The following is a 12,798-nucleotide window of genomic DNA, read 5'->3' as shown; positions in this document are numbered from 1 at the left end:
TCTCAAATAAAGAGATTCCACCCAACTCTTTAATTTCCTGTTTATGGGGTGCTATGCCCCCTTTTTCTAACAGGCCACCGTTACTTGACAGAGGGAAACTGACCATGACAAAGCGCCTGAAAGAACACCTGTTCATTGTACCTGCCATGGCCTCTCTCATCAATTTACATGTGTTAAATATAAGGGCCAAAACATTTCTTAAAATGGCTAGGGATCAAATTCATCCTAAATGAAAAGATTAAAATTCCCTTTTCCCCCTAACTATTTTTTATATAGTGCTTTGGAAAAGGTAAAAATTGAAGACCAATACTTCCAATATATGTATAAATGCCAGGCACTATTCTGAGAGCTTTACATGAAGTAACTCACTCTTTAAAGTGATTTCTAGTGCAAGGCTGGCGGTCAGCAAACATTTTCTGGCAAGAGCTAGATAATCAATTCAGGGTGGAGCAAGAGTAAGTTTACAGTTGTTCGTATGGAGAATTATGCAATAATAAAAAATAATTTAGGATAAGGTTCTATGTTTTGTGTAAACCTACTTTGCCCCACCCTGTACTGTATAGACTTTGAGGGCTGGTCTCAAGTACTCAAGTTGTTGTAAGAGCATGACAGCAATCACTGACAAAATATAAGGGAATAAGCATTGTTGCGTTCTAATAAAACTTTATTCACGCCCTGGCCGGTTGGCTCAGCGGTAGAGCGTCGGCCTAGCATGCGGAGGACCCGGGTTCGATTCCCAGCCAGGGCACACAGGAGAAGCGCCCATTTGCTTCTCCACCCCTCCGCCGCGCTTTCCTCTCTGTCTCTCTCTTCCCCTCCTGCAGCCAAGGCTCCATTGGAGCAAAGATGGCCCGGGCGCTGGGGATGGCTCTGTGGCCTCTACCTCAGGCGCTAGAGTGGCTCTGGTTGCAACATGGCGACACCCAGGATGGGCAGAGCATCGCCCCCTGGTGGGCAGAGCGTCATCCCTGGTGGGTGTGCTGGGTGGATCCCGGTCGGGCGCATGCGGGAGTCTGTCTGACTGTCTCTCCCCGTTTCCAGCTTCAGAAAAATGAAAAAAAAAAAAAATTTATTCACAAAAATAGTCAGCAGGCTATGGTTTGCCAATGCCTGTGCTAGACTAACACACATTAGAGTCCATTCTTAAAAATTGGTTTCAGGATGTCTTACAGTTAGCTCAGAACTGAGAGCTCGCCAACGCCTCAAACGGCTTTTCATTTAATGGTGGGTCAAATCACCGCTTTGTGTTCATGCCCTTCCGTCTCTGACTGCACCGGGAGGAGCGAACCATTAATTTTTAATCTATGGCATACCGATGCCAACTTAAAAAAATCAAAATGAACTAAGGCGGAAAGTGGTTGAGTTATATTGTTACACAGTGAGAATACTGAAACACTAAGGGATCTGACTTGCATCCTTGAATCGAATGATGTTGCTAAAGCATCATTAAGCATTGTCTTTGATGTCATGGAACCCTGAGGACCACAACAAAGCGTAGGGACAACCAGAAAAGTGTAATTACGGACTTGGTAGATTTACCAGGGAGATACAAGAAGGGTTCATCAAATAATCGATGTGTAATTACCTAGAAGGACACAAGATGCTGGATGGCAACCAATATGCTTTTGTTGGGCTGTGCCAAGGCTATTTAATTTCCTTCCACAATATATGGGGAGATGACACTGGCCATGTAAATAAGAAGGAAGAAAGAGATACCATCGCTAAAGCAGGGCTTGCTATTTTGTCCAACAAGACAGGGAGATACGGTATATTGGAGCTAATGTCAAGAGAGACTAGGATCTGTGAAAGGATACGGCCAAAGGTGATTAATTACCAGTGGTTCAGTCAATGTCAGCCTGGACACAGTGAGGGGAGTGGTAGACTGAGGCAAGGAGGCAGGACCTGGGCTGGCCTGGCTTTTCTTAGCAAATTGCTCCCTTACAATCCCGAACTAAGAAATGCTCATTAAGCACACAGATGACCCACTGAATGAAAAGACCGGCATTGAAAAACAGAAATATAATTTAAATTATTTCTGACATCATGGCAACGGATTTGGCATTTTTATTAATGCAAAGGTCCCTTAGAAGCGAAAGTAAACCTAGCAAGCATTTGTGAAGAATCAGGAGCTAAGGAGAACATCTTTAAAAAGCCAGAGTTCATTATAGTATATACAGAATATGAACAAACACGAGTATGAATCATCCTAGAACTGAACCTGAACATTTTTGTTATTAATTAGTAATGCAAACACAACACTAACACATATATAACAAACCAGAAGGTGGGTGTAGGAAACTGAGGTAAATTAAGCACTGACCATACTTGTACAAGAATTCATAGCTGGCCTCTGCAGCACACGAGGGTGTGGGAAAGCTAGGCATAGCAGGGAAGGAAAGCAAAGGCCAAATATTTGTAAAGGGTAGAAAATAACATCTAGGGAAAAGCACATCTAGAGAAAAGCACTATGAGGCGATGGCGTGACTCGGCATTTGCTGTGAAGTCCAGGACAAGTCTAGCACAGCACTGGGCGAACAGTATGTATCATCAGGAGACAAAGCGTCTGGGTTCTTCTATCCTAGGACACAGGGAAAGGAGTGTGGGACAAAGCAGGAGTGAGAACAGTTGTCACGACAGTGGTCCTCACACGTGGGCAAGCATCAGGATCACCCACAGGGCTTCGTAACACCCAGGCTGCCGGGCCCCAGCTCTAAGCTGGTGATTCAGCAAGTCAGAGGGGGAGCAGAGAATCTGCATTTCTGACGAGTTCCCGGGCGATGTCGTAGCTGCTGGCCCTGGAAGCACTCTTTGAGACTCACCGGGTAAGAAGCCCAGTCTTGGATTTGCTCTGGGTTCAACTCCTGCTCTACCCATCCTCTGCTGCTTGTCTCATTTTCCCTTGTAAAGCGAGAGGGGTGACAATCCCCATGGGACTGTTGTGAAGAATAACAGAGGCAAACCTCAACCCAGCGCTCGGGGCATAGTAAATTCTCCCTAGGTATTAGGTCTCATTAATAGGCTGATGACAAATAGACAATTAGGCAAGATCACTGAGAGTAGTCATAGAAAAACTGGGTTGGTCTGAGATTGCACCACTCACATTTTTCTGACAGAAAGTGAAGTCAAGGGTTACAACTCTGCTTTCAAATGTCTCACTGCTTGGTCAGCCTGGCCACATTCCCTTAGGAGACATAGCTTGCCTGGGGTGAAGTATAACCTGCTTTTATAGGCATTATTTCTCAGTTAATGTTTAATATGGTGAGTAAAATGTGAAGCGCGTCTTTAATACCTCACTAGTGCTCCCCACGCTATGCACCTGTTTCTTTTCCCGGATGGTACTGGCCACACCTGAAATTTTATTGAACCTGACCTCTGAGTCACAGAGCACGCATACTCTAGATAGCTCAAATAGCAGTCACTGTGGGAGTGTGATATTTGCTTCCTGTTTGGATGTGCAAGGTTGGCCCATCAAAAGCCAGCACCTCCTCATAACCGTTGTGCCTACAGTTTGGACCACTCCCAGCTCCCACCCCCGTCAGTGAGTGATGGTATCTTGAGTGATGCTTGTCAGAGGCCAGATAAGGATAACAGAGCATGTTTTGTAGTCCGTGATGCTATTCGGTTATTTATTTTAACTCTAAAACAACTAACAATACAATGCAGTAGTTCATTGCTAGCAATTATATATATATATAATGTATATTATATATATATGTAATTATATATGTATATATATATACATACATACACACACATGTTTTCAAGTTAGATTTTAAGAAATAAAAATCACCTAGAGAGATTAAAGAAGAGTCTCAAGAAATTTTATTTATTATCTATCACTGTTGAATCCCCCCTTCATTTATCTTATTCTGTTTTAAGAAGAAACCTCCCACTTCTGCTTCAACTTCTCCTTCAGCACACACACTGTTCCTTGGTGGCCTTCCCTGTTCAGGCTATCTGTACCTTGATTTAAAGCCTCTCAGCCTTCGAATCAGAAAGCAGCTTGTCCTCAAGAGCGCTAATCCACTGCTCACAATATCGCCTTGGAAATGACTCAACACTTTCTGGGTGCAAATATGCAAAGTCTGTATACTACATCAGAAGTTGTTCAGAGTATTCCAAAAAGAGTGAATTCTTTTTTGGAAGGTTAAGTATTTTGATAGGTCACAGCACTTGTCAACAAGAAAGTCAATACAAACACAAATCTGTTTTTTGTTTGTTTGTTTGTTTGCATTTTTCTGAAGCTGGAAACAGGGAGAGACAGTCAGACAGACTCCCGCATGCGCCCGACCGGGATCCACCTGGCACGCCCACCATGGGGCGATGCTCTTCCCACCAGGGGGCGATGCTCTGCCCATCCTGGGCGTCGCCATGTTGCGACCAGAGCCACTCTAGCGCCTGAGGCAGAGGCCACAGAGCCATCCCCAGCGCCCGGGCCATCTTTGCTCCAATGGAGCCTTGGCTGCGGGAGGGGAAGAGAGAGACAGAGAGGAAGGCGCGGCGGAGGGGTGGAGAAGCAAATGGGCGCTTCTCCTGTGTGCCCTGGCCGGGAATCGAACCCGGGTCCTCCGCATGCTAGGCCGACGCTCTACCGCTGAGCCAACCGGCCAGGGCCAAATCTGTTTTTTAGAGGAAGAAAAAGTCCTATGTCCAAACTTTCTTTTCTCTCACATTGGTTGTACTAGGTTTCCCCCTTTAGTACAGTAGGTCTACACCCAAAGCAAGTCTTGCTCAGGACAGAGCAGAAAGCTTGATTGCATGAGGCAGTGAGACGAAAGCCTGGGAGAAATAATGACGGGAAAGCCTTTTTTTCTAGGTTGTCAATATTGGGGGGTGGGGTGAAATAGACCAGCGGAGAAAGTCTACGATGAAGAGAAATATTTCTTACGAGGGAAGAAATAGCCTTCTGATTACTGCACATGGAAGCCAATTAAAAGGTAATGGGATTGATTTTCGTTTGTGGCTCGTAGAGTCAATCTCATTACTTCAGAGACATGGGGTCTCGATATCTAGAATCGGTAGAATGTTTGTGTTCCCCCAAATGCACATTTGTTTAGAAGAATTTATTTTCAATGACTAAAAGAAGAAAAAGAAGAGAATGGCAGAATAGTGGAAATCCCCTCTGAGTTGACTTTATTTTATTTTGATTTAATAACGTTTTATTTTTCAAAAGGTACAGATGGCGGCACCTGGGGGTCATGCATCTTCGCCATCAGTGGGGGGCACCCGCACCTTTGGTGTTTTTGGTGTAAATTACTTGTGCTCTGTGCTTCGCAACGAGTCAATAAGTCCTTTGCTAAGGAGCTCCTGAGGGGCTGCCCTGGCCAAGGAATCACAGATCTTTCAGTTTTTATTGAATTTATCGGGGTGACACTGGTTAATAAAATTATATAGGTTTCAGTCCTATAACACACCGTCTGTATATCATATTGTGTGTTCACCACCCTAATTCAAGAGTTTATTTTAAATCTGGAGTTCATAATGTCCTGAGTTAATTGAGAACGCTACGGTCAATCACTACAGCTTGTTAAGATCTTCCAGACATACCCAAAGCTACATTGCTATGAGCCTGTGAAGGGGGTTGCATCAACATTTTGAAAGCATAATGATAAAATGAAATGTTCTTGTAGGCTTAAATAAGCGAACAAACAAACAAACAAACAGTTTTTATAAGTAAAGGTAAAAGAGAATGAAACGGGTTAGGAAAACCAAACACTAGATAAAATGCACAGGGAAGAAAGGGACCTAGAGTGGTATTTAAAAAGTGAAGACAGGTCACTAGGAGTTAAAATACGTATTACTTAAGAGAGGCCACTGTCATCTGTACTTGGCTTAACCTCTGTCAATCAAGAGAAAAATGCTGGTTCTGCTCATGAAAGCTAGAAACCTTGGTTGTACAGTTCACTTCTGCATGAAAAAAAAAAAATCTTTTTTCCCCCTAAGAGTAGATTGTTCCATGGCAAGGGAGGCGGGCAATGAAGCAGCATAAAATGAAGAATGATTTGAAATAATCGTAGGTCATTTATTTCCTTTTCTTCTTCTTTTTTTTGAAATTGCTTTTGTAGAAGCCCGTGTTCATTCCAGCAACTTCAAAGAAGGCAAATGATACCAAGTCATTTACAGTCACAAAAGAATTTCTACTTCCTGTGAATCCTTTAGAGAACGCCAGTGGCTCTTGACTGACATTAGCCACGCAAGTCAATCTCAACGTTTGGCCTTTCTGAGAGGCCAAACAGGAATTTAGAATTTTCCAGGAAAAAAAAAAATATTGGTCTGTGTTCAAGAAAAAAGCTTCACTGTTCAAATTCCAATTCGCTAGCCTAATAACAACATCGAGCACATGGGGTACGCTCTCAGTAATGGTTTGAGAAGTCTAAATGTCTCATGTTCACGGTCCCTATCCTTTCTTCTGTCATTTTACCATAGATACGCTGATTGCCCACGGCTGCTTGGCCCAGAGCTCCATGTTAGGGAAGGAGGTGCCCGTGATTAAGACCGATGAAGTCTCTAGAGCCTACATCGCCTAAAGGAAGATGTACAAGCAACAAATAAACAATGAATTAAGACAAGAAAGTACATGAGAGAGAGAGAGTGTGTTTAGTACTATAACCAAAATACACAGTGCGACATGACAGAGGAGTTCTGGAGGTTCTAATTTTTATGGAATCCAGGGAGGGCTTCTGTTCTTACGGCGAAGTTTGACGTGAAACCCGGACGTGCAGAAAACGTGACACCTGGGATTCCAGGCCAAGAGCAAATGCCACGGCCCTGGGGTAGCGGCGCTGTGGTGTGTTTGATGAATAAGAGCGAAAGTAGCAGGGCTGAATGGCAGCAACACTGAGAAGAATGGGGTAGAAAAGGTGGTAACCAACCAAGGCCTCAGCCAAGCATGGCTCAGAGGCCTAGCAAGAAGGCCTGCTTTTATTTAAAGAGCCATGATAACTGGTTTTTAAAATAAACTGTTGGATCTATACTTAACAATGATGATCTGGGCTCTTGTTTGGTGAATGGAGTGTGTGTGTATGTGTGTGTATGTGTGTGTGTGTGTGTGTGTGTGTGTGTGTGTCAATGTGGGCTTCACGGAAAGTACCAAGAGAGGGAGCAGAGAGAGAAAGCAAGAGACTGCTGACCTGCGAGAATCCAGGAGAGAATGATAATGACCCGAACCAGGTGACAGCTGTGGGGATGCAGGATCTATCGGAGGTAAATCTGACGACAGCTAAAAGAAAAGCGGGGTGGGGGGGCATCCTGGTTTCTGAAGTTGGGAGCCATTTAATGGAATGGGGCCCTGCTCTGTCTTGAACACTAGGCTAGCGACGGCCTGTGAGACATCTACATGACGAGGTCAGGTAGACAGGGAGCAAGTTGCTCAAGACCCAGGGGAGAGGTCTCAGCTCGAGATACAAATCTGAGAGTCAACATTCTGCACAGTTCTTGGCAGACCACCCAGACATAAATGTGTATGATATGACTGATTGATCATTGACAGAAAGGGCAAGTAAGAATTCTGCATACCGGAAGATGTTTTGAATCTCTTGGCAAGGAGCACTCAGGAAATGCCAGTCGAGCGCCAGGCGCCGTGGCTGCACAATGAGCGTTAATTCACAGCGCTGAATCTTGAGGAGGCAGCGAGCCGTGTTGCAGGAGCTGACCCTACCTGGCCGGCCTGGCACAGAGCCTCGTGCAGCTGCTCGTACCTTCTGCTTCCCATCCTCCGTGTCTTTCCTCCCGGCAGTTCAGTTCCTGATCACTGAGGCTTTGTTCTTGATCACTGCCTTTTTTTTTTACCCTCACATTCAGAATAACACTGTGTTGCTCTGACTCTGTCCCGAACGACTGACTGTCTCAGAACCTGCCCCCCCCCCCAGGTTTCTGCAACCGCCGTAAGTCACGAACACGGAGGACCTGCGGGGCACCAGGCCTCGTTCTGGGCACTTGACCCAGGTGTTCCACGTACAGCGTCCTGCAAAGTGGACGTCTGCCCTCGGGATGGACCTCAGTCCCCCTGAGACAGTAGGAGCTTGGCTCTAAGTCAGGGACCGAGAAGGGGCTACAGCCAGCATTCCGAACAAGCCTTGCTGACCCTGCAGCGGCCCCCCGGCCTGCGCTGGCAGACCTCGTCGGGGTTTGCCTACTAAATCGTTCTGTACCCTTGACTCACCTAGTTCCCCAGCAAAGCTCATTAGGTGGTCGGTAGCTGCTGACAGCCACCAAGCATGTCCGTCAGGGTGGCCGGCGCCCTGTACCCTGGAGCAGCCGTGTTCCATGTCTCTGTGACTGCAGACTCGCTTAGGGCCCTACTGTGAGTGCTTATCACATCCAGTGGGGGGTCTTGAACTAAAGAGAGGCCTATAGCCTGGGAGATTATTAACCATCAGAGAGGAGCTGGACAGGCTCGCCAGGGACAGGAGGGTGGCCACGCACTAAGGAGGGGCTGGGGGGAGAAGGACTGTGTATAAAAAGAAAACATCGACTCTTAATAGCCAGCTAAAGCGTGACGTGGCAAAGACATAGAACAATCCTAGCTCATTGCTCAGAAGAAATAGCCTTTATGGCTTTATGTAAATGCGTTCATAAAGCTTCAATCTTTCTGGCCACACACTAAAATCAAAAGGCTTTCTGTCTTCGTTAGGCAAGTCCCCTGAGCAGGCAGGGGTGTTACAAGGCAGAGAGACGTTCGCTCAAACACCACCTGCAGCAAGATCAATGGTTCCACCGATGTCCGAGCGGAGGTCGTGCCTTCACGCGAGGGCGACCAAGTCCTGGGAGGCCGCGCAATCTGTCCGTGAAGTGTTTGCAGTTAATGCCGTGCAGCAGGACTAAGGGAACTGAAGCCACTCCTGCTGGCACTCATCTAAGCAGCGCCTGTTCTTCCAGAACACTTGACCCTTTGTCGCCAGACACCCGTCTGGCTGGAGGGGCCCCATGCTGCCTGGCGAAGAAATGGAGCCGATAAGTATCCATGTCAGGGTCGGTTTCATGGCCGAAATGGGATCTGGAGTTCCAAGGGGCAAGCTACCCGTGAATCCAGCATCAACCAGGCATAACTAGTTAGCAAATCACACTGATAGAAGGTCAAAAGGTGAAAGGCTTGGTTTAAATGAGAGCCCAGAGAATCACAAAGCTGCATGTGCGCCATGTCCTTTAGTTAGAGCAGGTGGCGGCGGCCGCCGCACGCAGCTCTGCTTTGCCCCCCCTTCCAACACAAGAGCATCGCTAAGGAGAGATGAGCTGGAGCCTTAGCCCATCGGATGTCTGAAGTGTCAACGGCGGCCTGGGAAGAACCTCTCTGAAGCCGGCCTGGATCCACCCGTTTCTGCTGCAAGCATGGCCTCTGGCTTACAGGCCTGCTGACGTGCCTTATCTCCTTCCTCCTCTCTTCCCCTCTCCCTCCCTGTCTCCATCTCTCTCTTTTACACACACTCACGTGCAACGTGGAGGTAAGCTCTTAAATTCATCTTTACTACATACATCACGATCTTTGTTCTCTTTTAATATGACACTCAGAGTACCGACAGCCAAGTTTTCTGCTGCGTTCCCGGCACCTAGATCAAAGTCAGAACAGAGCAGGCTGTCCATATATATATTTGTTGCATAAATGAACAAATGGGTATTTACTGTACCCTTGGGCTTCTGGTGCCCAACCTTGCCTGGAGACATTTTAGTTATACTCCTAGGAAGAGTCCTTAGCTCTATTCTAATTTTACGAACACTCTTTTCATGGAGACATTGAAATGCTTCTCGTTCCCTGTACATGGCTATATATTTTTTTTCTACAGGAGAAATGCTAAATGTAATGTGGGATTGAAAGCATTTTTAACTATGTGTTTCTTGGTTCTCATAAAATAAATACCCTATTTAAAGCATCTCATTAAGATTGTTGTATTTTTCCTCTTCTTTTCTTATTTGGATATTATTGAGTAACCAAGGGGCAACAGTCAGCAGGGTTAATAACAGGACACGATCAGACTACCAACTAAAGATGAAACTTCACCCTGGAGACGTCCGGAAGGCTCAGATATTTTCTTCTCCCAAGCTATATTCCTTGCATGAGAATATTTACTCTGCATTAAAATTCAGATTACTTGATGAATTTTAATGCCTTACCACAGAAGTAAAATTTTATGTAGGAGCATTTATTAACGAGTGTGAAAGTTGGCTCTGGCCGTGGGCACCTAAGTCTGAGACAGGTGCAGAACCAGGTCCGGTCAGTCTGCCGCAGAGTTCCGATGGTCAAGAATGAATTGTGCGAGTGTGGGAATCGGAGCTCCCCTCCCCCACCCCACGTAAGGCAGACGTGACCCTTCTCAAGATACCTACTACTCCAGATTCAATCTAAAAATAAGCAAGGACCCATGGACCTCTGTTTGAAGGATATTAGTTTGGCTGTTAAGGAAACCGGTCAGTACAAAAATAGAAAATAAAGCCTGGGTTTCGCCTTTCAAATCATGCTGGCATCCCAGATGATAAGAGATTGATTAAGTGAAAAAGAACTAGGGAGAGTTGGGGGGGGGGGGCTGGTCGGCATTTTTGAGTCGCCATATTGTTCCAGCTTATTACCAAGAATGAAAACACAGTCACTTTTCTTGTAGGAATTAAAAAAATAAAAAGTCAAGTCCAGATAACAAAGTATAAAGGTTTGCTAAATATGGCCTTAGAGAGTAAGTACCCAGAGCTTTATTCTTATCTGTTGTTTCTCCGTTGGAAGCATCCCATAATAATAAAACAACCAAAATACATGTTTTGGGGGGTTTCTAAAGGATGTTTCGTCGGCTTCTACAATGGTTAAAAATGTGAGCATCCGATTCCAAGTTAGTTAGGATTTTTAAAGTACCACCTGTCCTCAAAATACAGATTCAGATATTTAATTTGGTGACACTGTAACAAACGTTAATAGAAATCAACTCCCAGGAAACCCGAAAGCCCTCCAATATCAACTCCGTGCTGACAAGTCATCATCTTTAACAAGGTGTGTTGGAAATAGCTGAGTACTGACCTCCCCAGGACAAATGATCCTCTTGGGACGAGGGGCCTCTTGCTGTAACTGATACACTGCCAGGAACAACAACAACAAAAAGTTAATTATAATCAGAAAATGGCAACACATACCACCACACCTTCAAACCGTTCCACCTAAGTACATCTCAAAAATGACAAATATTTTAAACACAAAACAAAGAGGATACAGTCTACATTTTTAGACCGAATAAAGTCAGGTCATTTATATGGAAATTAGTCACTGGGAATGTACACTGGCCAAATTGATTTTTTTTTTTTTTTTATTCTTATAAGGCCAATTTAGTTTCCTAATTGTTACTGGCATTGTTCATTTTACAGCTTTCTTGGAAGACTAGATAACGACTAAAATTCTTCCTACTGTTTTATAAATGCAATGCTCCTTGTGAGTACCTAAGTAATAAGATAATAGGACGCCTGAATTTAAATATGATGGCTCCTGACAAACCAGGGAAAGACTGGCATGAGGAAAAGGAGTGTCATTTTCTGAAATGTTATAGTTACGTACAAAGACCCAGCTGATTCTGTGAGTGAACGGAACTCCAAGTCGTTGCTTTTTTCATGAGTTTCATTTCTGCCCGGCCTACCACCGTGGAGTCTCATCTCTTTGACGATTTCCCTCCCATTGTCATTTTTTTTTTTCCTTGGGCCCTTTCATATCTTAAATGATAATAACTCTTTTATATCCTGCTTTTAAAGACAGACTTTCAGGCTAGGGCACGGAGGAAAGCAGGTAATTAAATAGAAAAATACAATTTTTCAGACTATCCTTTGTGATTTTTTTTTTTTTTCCCAGACTCTAACAAATGATTTTCTGCTGCTCAGCTAGTCTGGTTCCTTCTCTTAGAGGGAAACGGCCCGATGCAGATACCAGTGGGTTCTACTTCCATGGAAACAGAACTTGAAAACAAACAGAGTTGGTGTTATCTGCAGAATCTGGAGAGGAAAGAGTTCATTTTGGAGGGAATTAATCTTTGAAAAGTTAAAAAGTCGATCACATGAAGTCTAGAAAAGGTAGTAACATAAGCAGAAAGTTCCTGATTTAGTCTTTTTTATTGAATTTATTGGGGGTGACACTGACTTACAAAATTATATAGGTTTCAGGTATATAATTCGATAATGAATTGTCTGTCTATTGCATGGTATGTCTCCCACCCCAAGTCGGGTCTCCTTCCACGATCATTTATCTCCCCTTTATCCTCTTCTACCTCTCCCCACCGCCGCCTCCTTCCCCTCTGGGGGTCACCAAGCTGTTGTCTGTGTCTATAATTGTTTTCTTCTTAATCCCTTTACTTTTTCCACCTAGTCCCACAACACCCCTCCCTTCTGACAGCTGTCAGTCCGTTCTCTGTGAGTCTGTTTTTACTTCGTTTGGTGGTTTATTTTGTTCACTAGATCCCACATATACATGAAATCATATGGTACTTGTCTTTCTCTGACTGGCTTATTTCACTTAGCACAATGCTCTCCAGGTCTCTCCACGCTGTCACAAGGGGTAAGAGTTCCTTCTTTTTGGACGGCCCAGTAGTATTCCATTGTGTAACTACTGTACCACAGCTTTTTTATCTTCTCCTCCTCTACTGATGGGCCCTTGGGCTGCTTTCAAATCTTGTCTATTGTGAATAACATTGCCATGGATATTTATTCTTAGGTCTAAAAATGAAAAGAAAATTTAATTGCAGGGCAGATGATTGTGCGGAAACAGGGACGGAACTGACAGGATTTATTTTGTGGTTACAGTTCCCCCATGCCTTCAGCTCAGCATGGTTACTTTCTTGCCTA

General features: G+C 44.7%; 1 protein-coding gene across 2 annotated transcripts in view; it reads right to left on the bottom strand.

Annotated features, from left to right (window-relative positions):
• Positions 1–12,798, bottom strand: part of CHN2 (chimerin 2) — a 235,154-nt gene that overhangs the window by 86,902 nt on the left and 135,454 nt on the right. The window contains exon 3 of one of the 2 annotated variants that reach the window (XM_066238511.1): positions 10,997–11,052. The exons of the other annotated variant lie outside the window; for it this stretch is intronic. Within the exon in view, the coding sequence (XP_066094608.1) occupies positions 10,997–11,052 (56 nt within the window). The remainder of the gene's footprint in view (positions 1–10,996; positions 11,053–12,798) is intronic. 2 annotated transcript variants of the gene reach the window in all.

Source organism: Saccopteryx bilineata, chromosome 7, assembly GCF_036850765.1.
Source record: "Saccopteryx bilineata isolate mSacBil1 chromosome 7, mSacBil1_pri_phased_curated, whole genome shotgun sequence".
Lineage (NCBI taxonomy): Eukaryota > Metazoa > Chordata > Mammalia > Chiroptera > Emballonuridae > Saccopteryx > Saccopteryx bilineata.
This window is presented reverse-complemented; position numbering and strand designations above follow the sequence as displayed.